This window comes from Equus quagga, chromosome 9 (assembly GCF_021613505.1).
Source record: "Equus quagga isolate Etosha38 chromosome 9, UCLA_HA_Equagga_1.0, whole genome shotgun sequence".
In the NCBI taxonomy this organism is placed as follows: domain Eukaryota; kingdom Metazoa; phylum Chordata; class Mammalia; order Perissodactyla; family Equidae; genus Equus; species Equus quagga.
In genome coordinates this window covers 67,423,431-67,449,396 of record NC_060275.1, presented here as the reverse complement: position 1 = coordinate 67,449,396, position 25,966 = coordinate 67,423,431, and the positions used below count along the sequence as shown (strand labels likewise).

Sequence of the window (25,966 nt, the reverse complement as noted above, 5' to 3'; positions counted from 1 at the left end):
TTGTATTTCATATAAATGGGATCATACAATATGTGTCCTTTTGTGTCTTGCTTGTTTCATTCACTCAGCATAAGGTTTTTGAGGTTCATCTGTGTTGCGGCGTGTATCAGGACTTCACTCTTTTTTATGGCTGAATAATATTTCATGGTATGTATATACCACATTTTGTTTATCCATTCATCAGTTGATGGATATTTGGGTTGTTTCCACCTTTTGGCTATTGTGAATAACACTGCTATGAACGTTCACATGCCATGTATACTTTTAAAGTAATTCTTCTTTTACTTAATAATATATCTTTGAGATAGTTTCTATCAGCATAAAAAGATCACACACACACGTTCTTTTGAGGGTTGGCAGAGCATTCATTGTTTGGATGCGCCATCATTTTTTGTAGCCAGTCTCCTAATCGTGGACATTTAGATCATTTCTCATATTTTGCTGTGAATAATAAGTACCAACATCATCTCACACAAGGGCAAGTATAACTGGAGGATGGTATCAGGAGTTGTTTGATCAAGAGGTCAAAACTTGCCATTCTGATAGTGATCTCCACTTCTTCTTAGAGGTGGAACCAATTTATACCCCACCAATAGTAGATGTACTTGCCTGTTTCCGCACCACCTCACCAGCATTGTGTTATCACTTTTTACCTTAGCCCACTTGACAGGTAAAAAGTGATATCTCATCGTGGTTGTCACCTGCAATTCTCTTATTATGTGTGAAGCTGCACATCCTCCACTTTGACCTTAGGTGCAACTGCTTGAGTAAGTCATAAATCATTCTCAGTTCAGGTACATCGTCATCACTGATCTATGGAAAGCCCTCTTCTAGTTAGATCTATTTGTTTATTCCCTTTTATTTGTATGCCCCTGTTTATATATCTTGGTGTTCTTGAAAAATGTGTATTATTTTGTCGAGCATATGTTGTAGTTTAGCCATCTGTATTTCCTTTTCTGTGAACTTTTTGTTCATACCCTTTGCCCATTTGGTTATTGGATTATTAGTCTTTTTCCTATTGATTTGTAGGAGCTCTTTGTATATTAAGGCAACAAGTCCTTTATCTCTGATTTGAAAAATTGTTTCCAGGCTTGGGATGTGCCTTTTGACCTTGTTTGTGGTGTTGGCTGCTACTATTGCTTTTAGCATAAAGCCCAAACTCCTCACTATAGCCCATATGGCCCTCAGTGGTCCATCTTCTGCCTCTCTGATCTCACCTCCCTCCATTCTCTACCTCTACCACTCCACTCCAGCTACTATGGACTCCTAGCTGTTTCTCAAATAAGCCATGTTCCCTTCTGCAAGAGGATTTTTGCCTTTGCTCTTCCCTCTCCCTGAAACTCTCTTCCTTTCTTTCCCTCCTCATCTAGTTAACACTACTCCTCCTTTAGATTCCATTCACCTCCTCTAGGAAGCCTTCCCTGACCACCTCCCAGGGGCCATGTCTGTCCTGTTCACATCTATCTCCCTTGTACCCAGAACAGTGCATGGCTCGTAATAACTTCTCAGTAAATACTCGCTGAGTGAATGAATGAAGGAAGGTATCAGGAGGCGACAGGCAAATTGAACTGTTAAAAAATTTTATTAAAATGTCCAAGAAGTACATTAATGTCCACAGTGTCAGATAGCACAGACCCACGGAACACTGTAGCTCACAGCAAAACCAGCAGAACCTGAAGCTGTTCACGGTACACACACTCACACGCATGCCACACATGTGGCACACGCAAACACACACGCACATCCCAAAGGGAAAGACCAAAAGACAAACCACCCACTTTAGAAAAGACCAGAGCCCTCTCCCACCATGGAGCTGGGGTGGGGGCAGGGCAAGGGGCTGATGGGGCCAAGGGCAGGGAGCATAAACCAAGACCCCCGAAAAAGTTGTATCCCCAGCAACCCCCCCGAACAAAAAAAATTCTTTTGTGACATGGACGAGTGAAGATGTGTTATTATTACTACACTTTTTAAACCAAGAAGAATTATCAAAGCAAGAAGGCAAACCTACATCTCCAGGGTTTCTCAACAATAACCACCAGGTGGAGCAGTGGAGGATGTCTATAGCAGGGAAGACGGAAGACCAAGGTCAAGGATGAGAGTCTAGTTTGCACCTCTCACTTTTTTCCTAAATCTGCCTGTGTGTGAGAGAGCACATGCAATCGTGTTTCAGTCCCTTCCCCTCAAAGTAGACAGCAGTGTTTGGAGTCAGACAGAGGCAGGACCAAATCCTTACTCCTGTCTTGGCTGTGACTTCAAGTCAATGCCATTCCCTTAACTGAGCCTCAGTTTTATCATGTGTAAAATGTGAAAATAATGGTTCCTAAGTTGCTGGGCTGTTGAGAAGCTTCAAGGAGATCGTGCATAAGTCCTTAGCATGGTACCTACTCCATAGTTGTCAACTAAAATTCTTACTTCCCAGGAGGGATATAGGCTCAGTCAACAAATTTCCTTCTCTACTAAACCCTTAGATGGACCATATATTGGCCTATTTTTCTTTCCTGCAGAGGGCCATTCTCCACTGTGGTTTTTAACACTAATCCATAGATTTTATCAAGACTAGAGGAGTTGAGAGTGGACAAAATATGGAGGAAAAACTGGATCTTTCCTGCCAGAGATCAGGGAGCTGGATCCTGGCCTTTGGCTTGGAAGTCCTATTACAGGCTGCTGATTTAAGGGAGGAAGGCCAGGTGAGTTCTTTCCCACTTAAAAAATTTAAAAACCATGAGAGAAAAATGTGTGTGGGTTTCGGTTTTAACACTGTGCATCTCTCTACAACATGACCTCAGGTAGATGTCACTACTTCAAGTTTTAAGCGTTTCTAGTCCACCAGGCAATGGATGGAGATAGGGATGGGAAGCGGGGAGGGGCAGGGCCCAGGGCAGGGGCACTACCAATGTCTGCTCGAGGGATGGGGATGTACGGGCAGTGAGCTAGAAAACTTGGCACCTCCTTGGTCCAGGAAGGAGGTTCTTTGTCTCCCTGAGAGATGGAGGGGGAAGAAATCTGGGCTTGTTGAGCCCTAAACATCCTCTCATTTGCGTGTGTGAGATTCACCACACATGCAGAACCAAATCTCAGCACTGGACTAGACCTGGAAGGGCAAGCAATACACCTTCCTTCCATTGCCCACCTATTGCTCTGACGATTCTGACCCCTAACTCTGAGGGCAGAGAGGGAGGCTGTTCTAAAAACATTCCTAAAATTCAGTACATAAGAGTTCTACACTCTGTTTATCCACCAAGACCGAAGACCGAACTTGGGCTGAAGCCCAAGGTGAAGGAAGAGCCATTGGCAAGTTCAACAGTGTGCTTCCACGTAGATTTCTACTCCCAAAGCCAGTGACCTTATCTGAAGGCTTCGGGCTGCACTTAGGACATCTGATGGTTTACTAAGCCTGGATCTCTGGTGTGAAAAGCAATTCCTTAGGGCGAACCCAAACACACACTCTTGCATTCTCATCAAAGCCTTATTTCAACAAGTGGTGATCAGCCTGGTCAACAAAACTAAACCAGTGCAAAGAAGGGTATTTGCCAATTGTGCTTCCCTCCACTGGGAGACGCTCCCAGAGTTCAGCCTGACTGGAACTGGATTTTCAGACACGTGGCTGTGCCTGCCAAGAGGACCTGTGTATGTAAGAAAGAGGGGAGAGGAGCTTTTTACAAAGGATTATGTGTGGGGGGATGTGGCTTGGGACTCAGGGACTTCCAAACCCTCTTGCTTCTCTCTGGGCTCTGTCTCCCCAAGTGAAAACTCCAGAGGAGGTGGAGGAAGGGGGTTGTGCTTTCTTTTGCCTGGTTCTTCAGCAGAAATTCCCCTCTTCCTTCTCCCAGTCCTCCGCTGGGTGTTTCTTGTGTTTTCTGCGTTCCTTGCGCAGTTTGTGGTGGCGATGCTGGTGGTGGTGCTGGTGGTGGTGATGGTGTCGTCGCATTCGGTGGGACCGTCTGGCTGCAGGGAATTGAGGGAGGACAGGGAAGTGGCAAGAGGTGGTGAGAGGCAGGAGGCCTTTTTTTTTTTTGGAGGAAGATTAGCCCTGAGCTAACTGCTGCCAATCCTCCTCTTTTTGCTGAGGAAGACTGGCCCTGAGCTAACATCTGTGCCCATCTTCCTCTACTTTATATGTGGGATGCCTCCCACAGCATGGCCTGCCAAGCGGTGCCATGTCCGCACCCGGGATCCAAACTGGCGAACCCCGGGCTGCCGAAGCAGAACATGCGCACTTAACTGCTGCACCACCGGGCCGACCCCAAGAGGGGCAGGAGGCCTGATGCAGCAGCCTCCTGGCGGGGAAGGGAATGGAGGAAACACCAGGCAGGCTGGGAAGTTCTCATTCACCTGCAAGGCTGTATTATCAGGCATTCAGCCAGATCGGTGTGTGTAGTAATAAGATGTTTTAATTGGAGACTAAAAATATATGGAAACCTGTGTTGGGGTGTCTGGGGGTAGCCACTTACGTTTGGTGCAGACAATTTGGGGCCGGTCCCACTTGCCATTGCTCCGGCACCGGATGATGGCCACGTGGCGCTGGGCAAATCCTTCATCACACTGGTAGCGTACAGTGGCATGCACATTATATTTGGCCTTTCGGGCACCAATGGGCGAGGCGTTCTCCACTGTTGGAGGGGGTCCACACAGCACTGAGGACAGAGGAACCTCCAGTTAGGGAAGGGGCCAAGTCTGGGATAAACTGGTTTCCTGTCTTCCTGGGAATAATACACCCTCAGCAGGCCCTGCCCTTTGCCCAGCTGTGACCTCACAGGGCTGGAAGTGATTGTGTCTATCTCCGCCACCCAAGCCAGGAGCCCTTTAGAGGCAGGAACCTCCTGGACACATGCTGCCCCCTAATTCTTACACATGATGGGAATGAAGGAGATAGGAGGCAAGAATAATCTGAGCAAATGAAAGGAAGAAAGGATATGAAAATTGGCAAAGAAACAGGAGCAAGAATGAACAAAAGTATAAGAGAAAAGCAGACATGAACATGCATACAAATGTATCCTTAATAGGTAAAGAGCTCTCACAAGTCAATAAGGCCAGCAAACTGGTAGAAAATTAGGCAAAGGAGATGAACCGGCAGGTCACAGGAAAATAAATACATACAAACAGCTTATCAACATATGAACAGTAGGTTATTCTCATCCTTAAAGACCTGCAAACTACAATAAGAACGAGATACTATTTTTTCACAACTTAGATGAACAAAGAACAAAAAGCTTCAGAACACACAGAGCTGGCAAGGGTGGGGGAAAATAGGAGCTCTCCCACCGTGCTGGAGAGTGAACACTGGGCAGGGCTGACTCTCACACTTACAAACTGAAATAAAACAATCCACTAGTGAGTGTGAGGCGGCACGGAAGTGGGGAGGGTGACAGCCTACCTGTGCCCTTCTTACAGACGTAGGGGAGGTTGTAGTTGCAGGGAACATCGTTCCAGCGCCCACTCTCATGCGCCACCATCACCACACAGTCCTCCCCACCCGCGAAGAAATTGTCAGGCTGGTTCTCTCGCCAGTTCTCATATTGCTGCAGGAATGGGGGACAGGGGATGCTCAGAGGACCTGCATCCTGGCCCAGGTTCTGTCACTGCCCACTGAAGGACTCCCATGGCCAGACCACGCAAGCTGTTAGAGACTCGGTGTTCCCATCTCTACAATGGGCATCGTTCTGCTGACCCTGAGGGTAGCTACCGCTGCAGTCCAAATGACCCCTCTTCTGGCTACAAGACTGCAGTGCCCTCCTCCCTGGTGTTTCTGCCTACTGACTCACTCCCTGACAGTTTGTTTTCTACATGGGTCACTCACTGTTAGAGAAATAGTTGAACAAAAGGTGACCTTAGCCTAGAAGTCCAGGAGGGCTCCCTTGAGGAGGCAACAGGAGATCTGAAGACTCAAGGATAGGAATGACGCAGGCAGGGAACAGAGTTCCAAGCAGAAGAAACAGCTAGTGCAAAGGCTCAGCGTCAAAGACTGAGCTTGTCCTATTTGAGGAACAGAATGGAGGAAAGTGGGGCTAGAGCTACTTGATCAAGTTGGAGTGTGGTCAGAGGGTGGGCAGGGGCCAGCTCTGGTGGTAGAAGACAGGCAGGTATTTTTAATTATGATAAAATATATATAACATAAATTTACCACTTTACCCCTTTTTTCCCCTTTGGTGACGAAGATTAGCCCTGAGCTAACATCTGTGCCAACCTTCCTCTATTTTGTATGTGGGATGCCGCCACAGCATGGCTTGATGAGCTGCATGTAGGTCTGTGCCTGGGATCTGAATCCACAAACCCCAGGCTGCCGAAGCGGAGCACATGAAGTTAACCACTGTGCTACCAGGCTGGCCCCTACTTTAACCTGTTTTAAGTGTCCAGTTCATTGGCATTACTTAGATTCACAGTGTGGTGCAACCATCACCACTGTCTATTCCCAGTACTCTTTCACCCTGCCAAACAGAAACTCTGTACCCATGGCAGTCACTCCCCATTCTGCCCTGCCCGTAGCCCCCAGCAACCACTGATCTACGTTCTGCCTCTATGGATTTGCCTATTCCAGATATTTCATATAGGTGGAATCATACAGAATGTGCCCTTCATGTCTGGCTTCTTTCACTCAGTGTAATGTTTTCAAGGTTCATCCATATCGAAGCATGTGTCAGAGCGTCATTCTTTTTTATGACTGAGTAGTATTCACAGTATGGAAGGCCCACGTTTTGTTCACCCTTTCGTTGTTGATGGACATGTGGCTTGTTTCCACCTTTGGCAACTGTGAACAGTGCTGCTCTGGACACGGTGTACAAGTATCTGTTTGAGTGCCTGTTTTCACTTCTTTTGGGCATCTACCTAGGAGCGGAATTGCCAGGTCATGTGGCAATTCTCTGTTTAACTTTTTGAGGAACCACCAGACTGTTTTCCACAGGAGGAGGAAGTAGATTCTTATCTCGAGAGCAAGGGAGCATCTGAGAGGGCTTGAAGCAGAGAAATCCTGATCTGATGCATGACTTTTAAAAGGTCCCCACGTACAGGGCTTCATTTTGGGGTGATGAAAATGTTCTGGAACTAGAGGGAGGTGGTGTTTGCACAACACTGTGAAGGTATTTAATGCCACTGAATTATACACTTTAAAATGATTAATTTTATGTTATTTGAATTACACCTCAATTTTAAAAAAAGTCCCCATGGCCACCAGGTGGAGAGGCAGAAGTGTAGGTAGCAAGTGTGTGTTTGGGGGAGTGGGGAGCTGCTGCAGGGGTCCCAGTGAGTGACAAGGGAGGCGAGCAATGCAGGGAAATGGGAATATCTGAGAGTCGTGGCGGAGGACCAGGTGAGGTGAGCAATAGGAGGCCTCGAACCCCAGTCCTACATTTGTACTTCAGTCAATGAATGGGTGCACCGGCCGTTTACAGGGCTAGGAAGTCAGAGATGAAGCTCCTTGGCCAACTCCAGCATCTCAGAGCCACTGAGGACCTTTGCCGGTCGTTTTGCACAAGAGGGTAAAAGTGAGGCCACAGGACGGGCTGATGTGGCTCACCCAGACCCCTCGGTTCCAGGCTCCAGGCAGGGCCAGTCAGCAGCCTAACCCAGGAACCCAGGCCCCGGGCTCCCACTACTCACCAGCCCCGTGTTGTCCGTCCACTGGAAATCCCTCTCCACGATCCTGTCGTTCAGGCCGATCCACGTGTTTTCACGCCCGAAGCCTGCAGGGCAGGGGTCGTGAGGGCTGGGCGCCTGCCCCTCCCCCCAACGGGGAGGGCGGGGCGGGGGGAGGGGAGAGCAGGAACCAGCTCTTCCCCAGCCCTGAGGTGGGCTGGGGGAGAAAGGGGATGGAGGTAGGGGTGAAGGAGAGGCCCAGAGCTCCTCCCTCAGCCTTGGCGTGGGCTGGAGGCCGCGCCCCGTTCTCCAGCAGTGGGACGCTGGCTGCCCTCTTACCCCGTAAGGTGGGAGTGGGGTGCGGAGAGGGCTGGGATTAAGCACTTGGCCTTGAGACGATTTGCAGCTTAAACAAATGGCCGGAGGAAGAAGTAAACAAAAGGCATGTCTGATATTGCAGAAATGAGAGAGTAAGGGATAGGAGAGCCAGCGCCGGCGCTGGACAGGGCAGGCAGGCGACAGTGAGCGAGCGCCTCAGCCAGTGAGGACCAGGACGCGGCCGGAGGAGCACGGGTTTGATTGCAGGGAGTAAAAAGAAACCAGCGAGCCAGGGAATGAACAAATGACGGAATTAACAGGGGATGGGATGGAATGGGGGAAACGTGAAGAAATGGATGGATGAACAAACAGCAGAATGGATAATGAAAAAGTCAATAAATGCCAGATTTAATTAATGCGACATTCTTCTCTTTTCCTAGGTCTCTGCATAGCTCCTTTTTCATTTCATGTCACCCCCACCCCCTTCACCCCCCCATCGCCCTCCATCCCCTGGCCCTGTTTTATTTGTCATCAGAACACTTAAGACCAGCTAAATTACAGTATAGACTTATTTAATTAGATATTTACTTGTTTGCCTATATCCCCAACAAGAACATCACACCCTGAGCACAGGACAATGTGTGACTCGCTCACTGCTGTCCCCCAGTGCCTGGAACAGTGCCTGGCACAGTGCCTGGCACATAGCAGATGCTCAGTAAATATTTGGTGAATGAATGAAGTGAATATATGAAATAACAAGTGAACAAATGGACACGCAAATTAATAAATGGTCAGGGCTTGCATTAGTGAACACAGCTTCAGAAAGGTGGCATCTTCAGAATCCTGGGGGGATGCCCCGGCAAAGCAACTGCAAGGGGCACCCCTGCCCACCCCAGAGTGCCTACTGTTAATGAAGCCATGTTCCTCAGGTGAGTGGATGCTGGTCAGGTGGCCGGCTCGGTGGCGGCAGTCCCGCTCGGCGTCCTCCCACGCCCGCCGATGGGCAAAGTAGCGGTAGCAGTGGCCTTGGAACTTGTGCCAGCCTCGGTCACAGCCCTCCGTGTCTGGGCAGCGGGAAGGGAGTATGAGAGGGGCTGGCCGTGAGCAAAGCCAGCCCACCAGGGAGAGGACCCAATCCAAGGTCACTGTGCAGCTAGGTCACCCTCTTCCTGGGTCCATCCCCCTCCCCCTGAGGCTCTGTCCCCACCACCCTTTCACCTCCCCTTTCCCATATTCATTTCTTTTCTTTGTTGCTGGAAGAGATTCAGCTGGAAAATCATTACATGCACCCGCTGTTGTCCCAATCCTGATGTCTCCTGCTCTGCTCTGTGGACCACACCTTCCGTGTGGACCTGGGAACTCAGGAAACGGTCTCAGAGAGGCCTAAAATTTACCTCCTGGGAAAGGGTTCAAATAGACACTTCTCCCAAAAACATATGCAAAGGGGCAAGAAGCAAATGAAAAGATGCTCGGCACCATTAGTCATTAGGAAACAGAAATCAGAACCAAAATGGGACACAGCCTCACACCCACTAGGATGGCTATAATTAAAAAAAAGGAAAATAAGTGTTAGCGAGGATGTGGAGAAATTGGAACCCTCGTGCACTGCTGGTGGGAATGTAAAATGGTGCAGCCATCGTAGAAAACGGTCTAGCAGTGCCTCAGAAGTTAAACATAGCCATTCTACTCCTGGGTATACACCCAAAAGAATGGAGGGGAAAAAAGAATAGAAAACAGGTGTTCAAGCAAAAACTTATACATGAATGTTCATAGCCGCACTATTTACATTAACCACAAGGGGGAAACAACCCAAATATCCATCAAATGATGAATGGATTAAAAAATGGTGGTACATCCCTACAATGGAATATTATTTACCCATGAAAAGGAAGGAAGCACTGATACATGCCACAGTGTAGATGAACCCGGAAAACACCTTGCTGGGTGAAAAAAGCCAGACACAAAAAGTGTATGATTCCATTTATATGAACTGTCCAGGGGCTGCCCCGTGGCTGAGTGGTTAAGTTCGTGTACTCTGCTTTGGTGGCCCAGGGTTTCGCCAGTTCGGATCCTGGGCACGGACACGGCACCACTCATCAGGCCATGCTAAGGCGGCGTCCCACATAGCACCACCAGAGACACTTACAACTAGAATATACAACAATGTACTGGGGGCTTTGGGGAGAAGAAGAAAAAAAAGAAGACTGGCAACAGATGTTAGCTCAGGTGCCAATCTTTAAAAAAAAAAAAAATTAAAAAAAAAAAAGAAATGTCCAGAACAGAAAAACGTCCATAGAGACAGAAAGGAGATTGCCAGGAGCTAGGGGAGGGGGGTGATGAAGAGTGACTGCTAATGGGTACAGGATTTCCTTTTGGGGTGATGAAAATATCTTGGAACTTGCTAGAGGTGGTGGCTGCATGACACTGTGACATTGTGAATGTACTGAATGCCACTCTAAAAAGGTTAATTCTGTTATATGAATTTTATCTCAAAAAAACAATTTGCCTCCTGTTGGACTCAGGGCCACAGAACCAGTGAGATCTGGAGCATGAGTGGGAAGCCTGTAACACAGCACTCGCCCTCACTCCTGGTAGTGTTTCTGGGGTCTTGACAGAGACTCACCTTTCTCGCAGAGGCTGCCCCCATAGCTGGGGAGGCAAAGGCAGATGAAGGTGTTGACCTCGTCGATGCAGGTGCCTCCGTTCTCACAGGGGCTGGAGACACAGTCGTCGATATCTGGAGGGGAAGGAGAGGGGCCAAGTCAGAGGTCAGCCTCCCCTTGGCTCCCAGTCCTCACAGGCAGAAGATGGGGCCATGATCCTACCATCCATCCTGGATCTGAGTGCAGCAGTGGGGGTCTGCACAGAGGGGCCAATGACTCTGGAGGTCAAGGGGGTGGAACCTCACACAATTAACATTAATTAGCATTAATGAGAGCAGATGCCACTGGGAAGGCTGAGGGCCAGAGTGTGCAGAACATTCCACCTGATTCCAGAGCAGTGAAGATTATCCTCAGGCAAATAGATCTATAGAATGTTGAACCTGGAGGGTCTTTTTTTTTTTTTTTTTGGAGGAAGATTAGCCCTGAGCTGACATCTGCTGCCAATCCTCCTCTTTTTGCTGAGGGAGACTGGCCCTGAGCCAACATCCCTGCCCATCTTCCTCTACTTTATATGTGGGACGCCTGCCACAACATGGCTTGCCAAACGGCACCATGTCCTCACCTGGGATCCAAACTGGCGAACCCCAGGCCGCCGAAGCACTTAACCGCTGTGCCACCGGGCCGGCCCCCCTGGAGGGTCTTTTTGGGATGTGGAACCTCGGGAAACTGGGTGCCAGTACATTTGCAAGGACTTGCAGAGTAATGAAGCTGTTTGTAGGTAGAACTAGATATCAGCTGAGCTCCTCTTCTGCCAGTCCCTGTGTAGAGGGTGCCTGAGGCACGTGTGACACCAGGTGACACCGAGAAGAGCCACTGCCCTTCTCTGAGATGTTTCTTTTTTTGAAAAATGGTAATAATAGTAGCACCTTCTCAAAGTGGTTGAGAGGAGAGTCAGTAGAGGAGCGCAAGAAATTATATTGCTTATATTTACTGTTATAATTCTATAATTAGTGTGGTTGTGACGTCAGGGAGGTGATGCACAGAGCTCAAGAAACTGTCATTTACATGTATTGTTATAATTTCATAATTTGTCATGTTTCCTGTGTTGGGCTTTGGCGCTAGCATCCATTAGTGGATGCCTATACTCCTGCCCACCAGGAGAGGGTAGGAACCCCTGGGGCCCTTGGCTGGGAGGAACCTGAGCTTTGTCATTTGTCTTCCCCTCCCTGGTAGCGATAGGAGGCAGCACAACTGAGCCTCAGCCCGCAGGATGAGAGCTCAGCTGTTTGGTGCTGGCTCAGCTAATTGGGGCTGATTTACTAGATCCAAGGAGTAGGGAGGGGAAGGGACCCTCTGGTGTGAGCATTTTGTGATCCCTGAATCATCATGGGGATGGCCACTGGGGATGGTCAAACAAGTCTTGGTTCAGATCCTGAGTCCGGGACACTCACCGATCTCGCAGTTCTCCCCGGTGAAGCCCTGGTCACAGCTACAGCCGTACATGGTGCCATTGGCTTTACAGGTGCCCCCATGCAGGCAAGGGTTGTTCTCGCAGGGATCCGAGAGGGCTGCAGGATGGACAGGCAGTGTGGGAACTAGTCAGGCCACCATGCTGTCTGCCTTCCCGGAATCTAGACCTCAGACCCCAGAGACCCTGTCTGTGGAGTCCCCTCTGTAACTTCCCAATAGACGGTCATCAACTTCCTCTCACACGCTCCTGTGATGAGGAGCTTACTTCTTGCAGGAACTGTCCTGCCTATGGTAATGTCCTTCCTTGGACTGAGCTGGAATGAGCTTCCTGAAGCTTCTCTTAGGAAGTTTCTCCTAGAACGTGAGTTTAAATGCCCTTCCTGACTTGTCCCCCTCTTCTGGACATGACCTGCTGCTCATTGTACTTCTCACAATTTGGAGCACGTAAGTGGACATAAGGTTCTAGGCGGGGTATGAACTGCACGAGGAAGAGTGTGAACCGTCACCTCCTTCATTCTGGCGGCTCAACCTTTTTTGCTGCAAAAACTCATTGGTTACAGTGTAGAAAGGTGGTGGATTATAGTGGTTATAATGACAGACTCTGGAGTCAGAGGCTAGTTCAGTCCCTGGCTCTGCCACCCTCTAGAGGACCCTGGACAAACTGCTTCTCTGAATTTCAGTTGCCTCATTTACACAACAGAAATAAAAACAGGTCATCCCTTGCTCCCAGTCCTGACCATAATGCCACGTGCAGCTCTGTCTATATCAACCTGGGGCGTCTTGAGAAGGTCTCAGCCTTGCTCAGCATGAACCTGGCACCCAGGAGGCATTGAGGAATGTGGGTCCCTGTCCCCCTCCCCACCATTTTCCCCATCAGCTGGGTTTCCCTGGAGGCAGAGGGTCTCCCCTCCCCATCTTGGGGGTCCAGATGCCTTGGTTGGTGGTCTCCACACTGGAGCCTGGGGGTGCAGAGTAAGAACCCCCATCCTATCCCAGCTGATCCCTATCCCTTGTAAGGGCAGTGTTCAACCCTTCTACTGCACAGACATTAGAACTGAGACCCAGAGACAGGCAGGGCCTGGCTCAAAGGCACGTAGCGGGACAGCTCAAGAGCCCAGATTGGCCTCAGAGGCTCCAGAAGTCCAGTTTAAGGCCCTCTCTGTAGCCCCTATAACCTAGAATTTGTTTCTGTTTTGTCCTGGTCTGGGGCCTCACAAGAAATTGAGGTGGTAACAAGCAGTCACCTCCGCCCTGCTCTCCTGGCCTCCACCCTCACCCTCCATAGGCAGTTGTCCCACAGCTGCAGAGGGAGCCTATGTAAACCTCAGTCAGGTCATGTCCCTCCTCTGCCTAGACTCCCCCATGGCTCCCCGTTGCCCTCAGAGGAGGAAGTCAAACCACAGCCCACAGGGCCCTGCGTGATCTTTCCCAACATCTCCCTACCTTACCTCCTCCTCTCCCGGCCTTGCTCACTCGGCACCAGCCACACTGGCGTCCTGTTCCTCCTCAGGAACTGAATTCCTCCTGAGGGTCCTGCCTGAGGGCCTTTGCAGGGGCTATCCCCTCCACCTGGAGCAAGCTTTGCCCAGACCACTGCATGGCTCCTCCCTCACCTCCTTCAGTCCTGCTCAAATTTCATCCTGACCTTCTTCCAAAACCACAAACCACTCCCTGGCATCCCCCACCCCTTGCTTGATTTTCCTCTTCTGCCTTCATCATTCTCTAACCTCCAAAATAACTTATTAGGATCATCATTTCTTTTTTTTTTAGTGAGGAAGATTGGCCCTGAGCTAATGACTGTTGCCAATCTTCCTCTTTTTTGCTTGAGGAAGATTGTCCCTGAGCCAACATCTGTGCCAATCTTCCTCTATTTTGTATGTGGGACGCCACCACAGCATGACTTGATGAGTGGTGTGTGGGTCTGCACCTGGGATCTGAACCCACAAACCTTGTGCCACTGAAGTGGAGTGTGCTAATGTAACCACTACACCATCGGGCTGGTCCCAGGATCATTGTTTCTTGTCCCTGCCTCCCCCCGAGCAGTGATGTTCCACAAGGCAGCCACATAGAGCTATTTAAGTTTGAATTAATTAAAATGGAATAAAAGTAAAAATGCAGTTCCTCAGTCGCACTAGGCACATTTCAAGGGCTCAGTAACCACACGTGGCTGGTTTCTATCTCATTAGACAGTGTAGCTCAAGAACATTTCCATCATTGGGAAAGTGCTAGAGAGTTACTCTATCTAGAATAGCAGCTTCCAGAGGACAAGGAACTTGGTCTCAACGTGGGGCCTGGAATACATCAGGCACTCAATAACTGCCTGCTAACTGAATGCAGGTAGCTGCTGGCCCTCCTGCAGTGGCTGAGGCCTGCCCATAGGGTGGTGGCATGTGCCCCCACGGATGGCCAGAGGGGCCTGTGGCAGTGTCTGTCCCTGGTGCCGCTCTAGCACATGTGTGCACACACGTGGGGCTGCCGGGAGCGAGAACGTCTAAGCCCCACCAGGTGCCCTGAGCTGCCAACACCTGCCCACGGACTGGCAGTGGTGACTCAGTCGCTTGCTGGTGCTGCATTTATTTTTGGCCTCATTAGCATTTCTGCTGCCAGCAGCGGGTGGTAGGCGCCCGGGTCTCCCCCAGTGCCACCTGCCTCCCTCCAACCCGGCTGCCACTGGCTTCAGTCTGGAGCTGAGGATCCAGCAAAGTCCAAGACAGACCCAGCTGTGGCCCTGGGGGCTCCTCCAAACGCACTTTCCTTAGCACTTGCCTCTGTCATTTCCCTTCCACCTCTCTGACTGCCCCCCAACCTCCAGCCCCCTGGCAGCATCGAGTCTCCTCCCCTCTGCCCATCCCCCACAACCAGTCTCTCCTCTGCTCCCTCCCTGGGCAAGCTCATCCCCTCCCCAAGACCTTGGGGTTTGTTTTGGGTTTTTTTACACCAATGAAATAAGCATCGGATGGCCTAGTGGTTGAGACAAAGACTCTGTTGTCAGACAGGCTGGATTCAAACCTTATGCTTGACACTCCCCAGCTACATGACTCTGCACAAGTCACTTGAACTCCCTGTGCCTCAGTGTCCCCATCTGTAAAGTGAGGACCATACTAGAACTTGTTCCACAAGTACAATATAAGGACTAACCAAGATGACTCCAGTAAAGTGCTCAGAACAAGCCATGCACATGGGCAGTAATGAATAAGCAAGCCTTTATCGATGCATGCACCCCTACCGGGGTCCACTTGCCTCCTGCGCATCTAAGAAAAGAGGATGCGCCCAGGACACAGCCCACAGGTGACAAGGTGGGCAACGAAACCACGAATCTGCTATTTCTATCACTGTGACACTTTGCCTTCAAAAAAGGAGCAAGTGAAAAACCAGTTGTGGTAATGAGTGTTTTGCAACTCAGAAAAGGTGCCTTTTAATTAGCTGCTTTTTTTTTTTTTTTTAAAGCTCACTTGACCATAAAACCCAGCTCTTTATGGCAGGACCTTAAAGAAAAAGGGCCAGAATTTGCAGGCTGAGCTGCAGGCTACCTGGCCCCAGGAGAGCAGGGCGGGGCTTTCTCTGGCCTCCACTGGGCATGGCCAAAACAGCTAGGGCTTATGCAGACTTGGGCTCTGATTGAGGTTTGGCCACAGACGGCTGGTAGTGACATATCTCCCTGAGCCTCAGTTTGCTGTCTATAAAATAGGAATGATGCCCACCACTCCCACCCCTTCCTGGCACCCACCTTCCATGTGGCTCAAGGTCCCCCAAGATCCACATCACTGAATTCCAGCTGCAAATTCCACTTGTCTGGGAAATCCTCCCTGCCACACCTCTTCCCTCTGCCCCACCCATCTTCCCGGGACCAGGGGCTCGCTGAAGGCAGGCCCCCAGCATCACACAGCACTGTCTGGCTCAGAGTGGACATCAACGTGAATTGTTGACTAAACTCATGCCCCAAATCAAACTCCACCCAGCGCCTCCTCATTCCCCCATTACTCACTGTGCATCAAAACACAGTAAGCACAACTTTGCATCCTGGCCTTTGCCTGTGCTGGTGCCTCTGCAGAACATCCTTTCAGCCATTCAACTCTGCCTGACACGCTCCCACCTCCATCACCGCCTGCTAGAAACCTTTCTAGGCCCCCAGGAACAACCCTTCCTCCCTGCTCTGGGCTCCCCGACACGGTGAGCTGGATGAAGCCCCGAGCTTTGAACTCACCCTCCTGCGCACTCCCATTTGCAGGGGTCCCTGGCAGGGCCGGCTCCTCACCACTTGCTGCCTCCTCCCAGAAGCCCTCCACACCTGGGCTGCTTGCCAGGACCTCCAGCTCAAACTCATCTGGGCCCAGGGAGGCAGGCAGCAGGGTGCTATGGGAGTCCCAAGGCACTGTAGGCTCCCCCGAGGAAACTGAGACAGGCTCGTCCATGCTGGCTGCCGTTGGTGTCCAAGGAGGGAAAGTGGGCTCCCCAAGGGGGCTGCCCTCATGCCGAGGGGCCGACGCTCCCAGCGTTCCCTGCGTCACCATCTGGCCTTCCAGCTCCAGGTGGGATTGGGATTTTGAGAAGGCCACTGTGGACATGGCCAGGACCCTAACCTTGTCCCCTGGATCCAGGGACATGAGGGACGTCACCACACTTGTATCCACAGCCACTTGAAGGCTCAAGGTGGGGCTGTCAGCGCCCTCAACCGCGTAGGATCCAGAATCCCAAATCCCACCGGCATTCCTGGGACCCAGCGTGGCCATGGAATCTGTGGGACCCACTGTCGCTTCTGTAGCAGCCCAAGGCTCCAAACTTGGGGTGACCCTGGGCATCAGGGAGACTCCAGGGCCCCCTGAGGATGCAAACGGGGGGTGGAGGTCCAACCCTCCACTGTGCAGTGAGGGCCATGTCCCCTGCGCCTCATCCACGGTGGCCTGTGAGCTGAAAGTGGGGCTCTCTGCTGTGCTGAAGACCCCAGACTCAGACCCCAAGATGCCTGTCACTCCTGTAGGCTCAGTGGCAGTCTCAGTGGGGGCAAAATCTACCACCTCATTCCCATCCACAGAAGCTTGTGGGCTGGATCTGGGGTGCTCAGCTTTGCTGAGTCCAGTAAGGCTGGTCCCCCCAGTTTCTCCAAGGTCTGCCCTGGGGGAGTTAGGACTGGCTCCACCTTGTGTGTCTGAGGCTGCCTGCAAAGGGGCTGTGGGAATTCCTGCTCCGTGGCCACTGAGTGTTGAGGATGTGGCCTCTCCACCCTGTTCTTTCAGGTCCAAGGAGGGGGGCAAGGAATACAGCTCTGGATGGATGGGGTCCTGGGGGCTGGCCTCGATCTCTGAGGCAGGGGAGGGTGGGGCAGTGACCATGGCCTCACCATGCCTCTTGATCCCATTGGCCTGGGTGGTGAGGGGCGTAGGGTGTGGTAGGAGCCCCAGCTTGGGGGCACGAAGCATGGCCACGACAGGGAGGTCTGGGGAAGAGATCATGGGGGGTGCCTCCCAGGGGATAGTGCTGGGCCCCTCTGAGGGTCTGGGACCCAGGGCAGTGGCCTCCAAGGGGGACCACGGCAGGTTGGGGGTGGCTGGCCTCACACTAGGGCCCTCGACTTCCTCCAGCTCCAGGCCAAGGGCCCTGCTGGGGCCTGGGATGCTGGGTGGGGCCATGGTTGGGGGCCACAGCCAGGGCTCTGGAGGGCTCCTGCCACCAAGGGAACCTGCAACAAGATCAACAACAGTCATTAGAATTCTGTCTCAGCAGCTCCTTCTGTTGAGTGTCTCCCGGGCTCCAGGCCCGAGGAAGAGGCGGCTTCTGAGGCTTGGTGTGGCCAGGGGACCCAGGAGGGATTCAGAGCCTCTTGTCCCTGTCCCCCTCAGACCCCCAGGTAAGTCCCACCTCCCCTTGGGACCCCACTCACCAGCTCCAGGCACATCCACCTCATTAGTCAGAACGGCCCAGGGGCTCTGGTTCGGTCCAGTCCTCAAGGCATCTGTGGTTTCCACGGCCAGGGGAGGCTCCACCTGATTCCCAGCAGCCTCTGAGGTAGGGGCATGGGCACTGGCCTCAAGCCCCCCCTCCAGCCCTTGCTGGGGTTCCTGCTCCTGGAAGTGGCGCCCATTCAACCCTTTAAAGCGGCCCCTCTTCCTAGGTGTTGCGCTGGCTGGGGTTGCCTCCCTGTGCGTGGTTCGGGCAGTGCCTGCCTCCATGCTACTGCGGCTGGGGGCCACGGTGCTCAGCCACACCTCCTCAGCCTCCAGGGCAGGCCTTGAGGCTAGCATGGGACCCCCAGAGGCAGGGCTGGGAGTCTCTTGAGACTCCTGCCTCTCTGCCAAGATCAGAGGCTCTTCCTCTCCACTGGACACCAGAGGTTCCTGGAAGTCAGGGGTGACCACCTCCTCCTCCCCCAGGCTAGGCTCCAGTTCCCGGGCCAGGGGCCCTTCGGCTGACAGAATCTCCCCTTCATCCCCAGACGAGGGGGTCTCTGGGTCTCCATGTTGTGGCGTAGGGTGATGAGCTGTGGGAGCAAGCAGAGGAGGTTGTGTTAGGCCTAGGGGCTGGCTGGAAAGTTCTGCCTGAAGTCTACCCACATCTCAGCATGCTGCAGCCCAGACCTTCTATGTATTTGTCTCTCCGTGACTCTGTGTCTCTGGATGGTTTCTGGAATCCTCCAGACTGGGAGAGGTAGGTACAAAATTATCACCCCCACTGTTCAAGTCGGGGTCCACCATTAAGGTCAGAGTCAAGTGGTCACAGTTAGGGGTCAAGGGACAGCCTGGTTTGTGGGTGAAGCTCAGGCAGTGGTCAACTCTCGGGGGGAGGTCAGACCTGGGCGGTGGCTCCTCCCCCTGGGAAGGAAGCGCCTAATGGGCGTGCCCTTATTGCAAAAGGATTTTTTTTCTTCCCCACAAACGGAAGACTTAGTTTCTTGAAGGTGAGGTTGCAGCTTCTGAGGCTGTGGCCCCACCCCAAGGGCGAGGGTCATCCGTGGTCCAGTCCCTGGGGGTGTGGCCTTGCCTAGGGGACGTGGCTAGTCGAGGCATCACTTCCTCCCCAGGGAGTGCTTATGGGCATGGCTCCCGGTAAGATATGCTCCATCAAGCGGCATGTCTTTCAGGGATCTCAGGAGATATAGCCCACCAGCTGAAGAGGACTTCCCCGCCAGAGTTTGACCTTATCTGGGACCCGGTCCTTCCCCCCGGGCGAGGCTCCTAGGGAAAGACCCGTCTCAGGCGGGTGGCCTTCGCCCGGGGCGTGGCTTATCGCGGAATGTGTTTTCCTGCTTCTTTCCCCTGCCAGGGCTCCGCCTCCACTAGAAAGCAAAGCCCCCAGGGGCGTGGCCTTTACCAAGGTGCCTACCCTTGGGGGCGTGGGCTCACACGCACCTCGGAAGCAGTAGGCGTCGAAGCGCGCTCCAGGCGCCGGGAAGCCGGTGCGGTTGGCGAAGCGGTAGACGGTGCGCACGCCGGGGGCTGGACCCCCGCAGCGCCGGCGCGGCGTCTGGATCGGGTAGCGCACGCTGCCGTCGGCCAGCCAGCCCGGGTCGCACTGGTCCAGGCCCTCGTGCCAGGCCAGGTGCAGCTGTCCCACCGAGGCCAGCGCGGCGCCCTGGCGGCGGCACTGGGCACGCGCGCCAGCCAGTGTCAGGCGGCGGGCCGGGCCCACATAGAAGACCTCGCCTGCGGGAGGGCGCAGACGGAGGTCAGAGGGGCCTGGAGGACCCTCCTCCAGAGCCCGGGAAGGAGGTGCCACTCCAAATAGCCCCGACCTGGCCGGGTTTGGGTGGTGGCTAAACAAGGCGGCAACAGCCGCAGCTGTGCGCCCCCCTTGCCAGAGCAGCGTTGTCGTTACTTCCCACGCATTGCTAAGAGGGATCTTTAGCTTCTTTTTACAAAAGAGGTAACTCAGGCTCCTGAGCGAATCGGTCTTCAGAGAGAGGGAAGGGCTCGGTGAGGGGGCCTCAGAGAGTAAGAGTTGGGTAGGAAAGGGGATGGGGGCAGGCAGGGAGACAGGCGCAGAGAGGAGGGGCTCATGAAGGGGAGGAAGGCTCGGAAGGCGCGGGCCGGGTCTTGACTGCAGGTTTAGAGAGGCATCAGGCAAGGGCTTAGGGCTGGATGAGGGGTGGGCGGGGTAATAGGGGCTCAGGGAAGGGGGCGTCCTGCCAGCCCCAGACTTACCCCCCAGCTCACGGGCAAAGCAATACACATCGTAGAGTTCCCGTGGGTCACGCCTCCCATAGCTCCTCACCCCTGGAAGGCTGCGACGGTCGCCATAGCACCCAGGGCGGGACTGAGTGATAGGGTACCTGGCAAGAGGAGGGGGTCCCTCTCAGATGTGTGCTCCTGGGGCCCCCACAGACCATCTTTCCCCAGGGGCTAGGTCTCCGTCTCCCCACCCTGTGTGCCACCTCACCGAACAGTGCGGTCCGAAAGCCACCCAGCGTCACAGTTGTCAAAGCCATCCTCAAAGGCAGCCTGCAGGTGCCGCGGGGCTGCAATGGTGGCGGAGCTGAGACGACAGGCCTCCTGGGCCTCGGCGAAGGTCAGGGCATAGCGATCCTGGGCTGCCCGGTAGTGGAAAACGACACCTGTGGGGGAACATCCAGGAGAGGGGGCCGATTTACGCTGGAATCTTCAAGAACGGATCTCCCTCTTGCAGAGTGCCCCCCATCTGATAATAATAGACCTGCTGCCCTGCACTGCCCCGTGCCATGTCCATTCACTCAGCACCAGGCATAGCAGTAGGGTGATGGTGGGGCGCGAGACTGATATGCCCCCATTTTACAGATGAGGAAACTGATAACAATGACCATAAAGGGCTAGAACTTGTCAAATATTTACAATGTAAAAAGCATTTATAAGCATTATCTCATGGAAATCTTACAACTTTATGATTATCCCCATTTCCAGAGGAGGAAACTAAGGCTCATAGAGGTTGAGGGACATGTTCAGGGCCACATAGCCAGTATGAGGCAGAGCCAGAATTCATATCCAGGAAGATCCGACTCTTCACTCCCAGGGTTAGGCCCTGAGGCATGGAGGCATGGACAAGAGTGAGAGAGGGATTTTGCCTTTTAGGAATTAAATACATGCACTGATAAGGGAAGCACAGGCAGCAATGGGAGATCAAATGTGGCTCTTGCCCAGCCTGGGCATGAAGTCACAGAAGGCTTCCTGGAGGAGGTGACATGTAAGCCAGGATATGAGGCATCAATAACAGGATCACTGTGGCTCAAATTCCAATTCAGGGATGAAAGAAACAGCTGAGCAAGACAAAGGAATGAAATATTTTGCCCCATCTTCTCAAACTGAGAGTTCCTGGGAGGTGGCAGCAGCTTCTCAGTCTTGGCTTTGTCCCCACTACCCGGCTGGCATGTGGTTGGTGCTCAATAAATGTTCGGCTGAATGAATGAATTGAACAAACAGAGGTGGAATTCACTTCTTTCACCACTTAACAGTTTTCTTTGAGGTTTGTCGGTTTTGAGAAGTTAGGCCTTCTGAAGGGGATGATTGGAGAGCTCATAAAATATGCACTGAGACACTGCTGGGCGGGGGAAGCCTGAGCCCGGACAGGGGGTGCGGGGACTGACTCACAGCCAACACAGGGTAAGGGAAACCGACTTCCCAACAAGAGCCCACAGGAGGTTTTCCACACAACCATCCATCCACTGGGTCATTTCTGAAAGATCTAGGGAGCATACATTGTGTGCCAGGCCCTGTTCTAGGACTTGGCCTTAAGAATTAAAAAAAAAAATTTGTGCTTTGTTTACCATGATCAGTTAAGAAAACAGAAACTACACTGGATACTTCAACAGAAAGAATTTAATACAGGAATTGGTTAAACAGATATTTGAGGAGTGTTATTTACTTAATATATATTTTCGATTTTTTTAAAAAGAACCTCCTTTTTAAAACCAAATTTATTTTAAAAGGAAATTTGTATTTCCATTTTAAATAGAAAGCCAATGTCCTTTGCCTTATGTGAAAGTAGGTAACCATAAAATGGATTTAATACAAAGTTATGAAGCACTGTGGTTCACAGGAGACTGAGCCAGAGGCTACTCTCTCTTAGCTAGAAGAGAGAGAGGTGTTAAAGAGAGGGTAGGGGCCAGCCCTGTGGCTGAGCAGTTAAGTTCGCGAGCTCTCCTTTGGCGGCCCAGGGTTTCGCTGGTTCAGATCCTGGGCACGGACATGACACCACTCATCAGGCCACGCTGAGGCAGCATCCCACATAGCACAACCAGAAGGACCTACAACTGGAATGTACAACTATGTACTGGGGGTCTTTGGGGAGAAGAATAAAAAAAAAAAGAATATTGGCAACAGATGTTAGCTCAGGTGCCAATCTTAAAAAAAAAAAAAAAGAGGGAGTAGCCCCCACAGAGACCTCATGACTTCATCAGAAGAACTGAAAGGGAATCACTGTTCAGGGAGTGATTTCTTTTTTTTTTTTTCTGAATCCTAATTCTTTTTTTAAAAACTTTTTTATTGAAGTCACATTGGTTTATAACATGATATAAGTTCCAGGCGTACATCACTGTATTCCAACTTCTGTATAGACTGCATAGTGTTCACCACCAAAAAGGGAGTGATTTCTAAGGTGACATTCAGGCTCAGCCCCTCCCCCTGCCATCCTTGGCTCCTCCCCTGCCCCCAACTGACCCGTCACCTCCAGGGGCACCAGGTCCTGCTCATCCTCGATGCCCCTCACCACCTGGCAGCGGTAGAGCCCGGAGTCACTGGCCCTCAGCGGCCCGAGTAGCAGCGTGGCATTGGCCCGGTGCCGGGGGTAGGCAGGCAGTGATACACGTCCCTGCCAGCCCTTGGCCACTCGAACCACGTTGTCCTTGGCCACCAGGATAGGCAAGTCTTGCCGCTGGCCTGATGCAGTCCGCACCTTGGTCCACTTGATCCGAGGGGCTTCCCGGGCTGCCCTCTGCTGTGGCCTCAGGGTGAAGAGACAGGGCAGGGCCACCAGCTCTGCCAGCGCGGCCCGCACTGACCCAGACCCCACCTTCTGCATGTGGAGCCCGTTTTCAGTGGTGGTAGTGGCAGGAACAGTGTCCTGTGTGCCTGGGGTGGAGAGACAGCCTGATTCAGAGGCAAGGACCAGCAAAGACTGCTATTTCCTTCAGTTTAAAGATAGGGAGACTGAGGCCAGAGAGGCTGGATGGCCTGTACCACATCAGAATGCAGTGCACACGTCTGCACCCCAGTCTCTGAGTGGAAGAGGAGGAACGGGTTGACTCCCTTCATAGCTCTGCCTCCGCTCAAAGTCCAGATTCCAGGGGCCAGGAATTTGACTCTCTGTCACTGACTCACTGTGTGGCCATGGGAAAGTGATTGTCCTTCTCTAAGCCACAGTTTCCCCAAAGGTTAAAAGAGAGGCAACCATTGGAAGGGAAATTGTGTTTGCAGAGTACCTTCTATAAAACAGGCACTTTATAGATGGCAATCAGCTCATTCGATTTTCATAACCATCTGCAGAGGTGGCCATGTCTCATCCTCTTTTAGGGAGGTTGAGGAAACTGAAGCTCAGTGACATCATTGATTTTGCCTAAGGCCACAGAGCAAATCAGGAGGCACTTCTAAAACATGGGCTTTGACCACCACTGGGGAGATGCCAGGGAGAGGCACACAAACTTTTATTTCTATTGCCCTGCCCATGGCAGGCATCACTAATCAATCTCTGCACTATTCTTGCTTTTTTTTTCCCTCTCTCTCTCCAGCTCATCTCAGCAAAATGGTGAGAGGCGGGAACCTCCAGCCTCTGCTGGCAATGACTAAAAATAACCTCTCAGGTGTCTTGTTCACTTTTGACTGTTCAAAGACCTTTTTCATCTGTTCTCGTTTTATTCTCCAAACCAAGCCAGGGAACCAGCATGAGCAGGCTTTCGAGTTAAAAAGCTGCCCCATCTTGTCAATCCCCCAGACCCCAACCCCGCCCAAAGCAACTCACCCTGTTCCCCAGCCACAAAGGGCAGCATCTGGAGCACCAGGAGGCCCAAGGCCCAGAGAGACACGGCTGCCATCCTGGACCTGGAATGAGATGGAGGTGGAGGGAGGGGAGGTGAGAACAACCCTCCCAGACAGTTGGCATGGAAGAACCAAGTCCCCCCACTCTACAGATCTGGAAACTGGGGCTCAGAGAAGCCAGTGTGTCACTCAAAGTCACACAGTCAGCAAGCAAGGGCTGAGCCAGGATCTGAACCCAGTACCAGCTGACCTCAGAATCCCAGCAGTGAAGTCTCATGGTCAGTAGCACGGGTGCTGGAGTGAATCAGATTTGGGGTTGTCTCTCTGCCTGTTCCTTGATGTGTGACCTTGGGCAAGTAGCTTAGCTTCTCTGTGCCTCAATTTCTTCACAGGTTAGATGAGGATAACATTGGGAAGTTGGAAGGAATAGATGAGTCAACTCAGTCACATATAAAATGCTTAGAACTGCCTGGCACGACGGAGTAAATTTCAGCCGTTGTTATTATTATTGACCTTAACATAGAAAAGATCAGAATCTCATGTTCCAGGTTAGTCTTCCCCATCAGACTGGGTGCTCCTAGAGGGAAGCAGCCAGTCCAAGTCTGCCCGGGGACCTCAGTTCCAACAGCAGGCTGGCCTCCAAGTCAGACTTTAATCTGGGTTTGCTGACTGACACGATTCTCAGCTTCAATTCCAGGATTTGGTTGTCGCCAAGATTCTATTCTTGGTTTCTGGGATTTTTGAGGAGCTGCCAAGCCCCAGCTGGAGGAAGGGGCCTCGCCCCTGCCCATCCCACCCTCCCCCTGACTTCACACCACGCGCTGAAGATGCCTCCTCGGTCCACAGAGAAACTCCAGTTGTGGGTCCAGCCTTCTATAGAGGTTGTGGCCACGGGCATAAAGTGGACAATTATTGAGTGCCAACTGTAAGGCCCATTCCAGGCACTTGGACACAGCAGTGCCCTCCCAGACCTCACATTCTTGCAGAGACTAGAAACCCTGGGGAAGTGGCCCCTCCTCAAAGCCTCCCGCGCCTCTGGACTGCCTCCTCCCCAGGGTTCAGGAGATGGGAGCAGATAGGAAGTTAGAACATCACCTACAAACCCAGTCCTTGCACCCTCCGCCCCCCACCCCCAATAAAAGAGTAGCCCTGAGGAAGGGACTGTGAATGCAGTCCAGAATAGGGGGCTGTGGGGGACATCCGGCACCCTCCCCAGCTCCCATTCCCAGCTCCCAGAGGCCCCGTCGGGAGGCCGGCCATGGGACCTGTCCGTGGTGCTGAACTCTGGGGCTGCAATGTAGCTGCACTGCCCACTGGGTCTCCTCCTTGCCTTCTTAGAAAAGTGCCTCGGGGCCCAGAGAGGGCTAGTGGTTTGCCTAGGACTGCACAGCAGAGCAGAGGCCAGGCCCTGGGGCGGTGCCCCAAACTACCAACCTGTAAAACTCAGCAACCTCTGCCTCCATCCCAGGCTGTCCTCATTTCTCCCACCCTGAACCCCCAGCAATTGTGGGGTCCCCTGATGGCTGTTCAAGGCCTGGTTGGGTACTAGAGGGAGGGGCAGTGTTCTGGGCTGCACCGGCCCCAGGAGGGCATTAGGAGGGGCAAATTCAGAGAATTCTCACTCACACACGTACATTGTATGGTTAACAGCTCAAACTCCATCCAGACGGTCTGGCTTCACACTCTGCCTCTACTCCCTACACACTGTATGACCCTAGACAGCTTGCTTCATTACTCTGTGTCTCAGTTTCCCCACCTGAAAAATAGGGATCACCCAGCACGTACCTCATAGGGTTACTGTAAGGATGGTATGAGCTAAGACTTGTGAAGTCCTAGAAATGTTAAATTTAAAAACAGTTTTTTTGTACACAAAGCCTTGTATACATACTCAAATATGCAGAGGTCTGTCTGTCTCCGTGTTGGAGACACAGTTTCTGGTGCACCCCCTGCCATGCACACACCTGCCCTCCCACATGCACACGATCCCCTCCACTTGCACCCACACCCCTTTTCTTAAATTACCTCCTCCCCAGGGCCACCAGAGGTGAGCATTTACACAGCCGTCTGGGGCTC

The 25,966-nt window shown here is 52.2% G+C and overlaps 1 protein-coding gene across 1 annotated transcript; it reads right to left on the bottom strand.

Moving 5' to 3' along the window:
* Nucleotides 1-3,799: 3,799 nt before the first annotated feature.
* NCAN (neurocan) lies at nt 3,800-23,956 on the bottom strand. Its single transcript, XM_046670834.1, has 15 exons — nt 23,877-23,956; nt 22,580-22,990; nt 20,331-20,505; nt 20,096-20,223; nt 19,304-19,597; nt 17,839-18,435; nt 17,155-17,637; nt 16,165-17,091; nt 11,942-12,058; nt 10,511-10,624; nt 8,793-8,951; nt 7,594-7,676; nt 5,375-5,519; nt 4,452-4,634; nt 3,800-3,945 (listed from the first exon to the last, which is right to left on the bottom strand). Exons 1-15 carry the CDS (start codon nt 23,947-23,949, stop codon nt 3,800-3,802), a joined length of 4,035 nt encoding a protein of 1,344 aa, XP_046526790.1. The 5' UTR covers nt 23,950-23,956.
* Between the last annotated feature and the right edge of the window lie 2,010 nt (nt 23,957-25,966).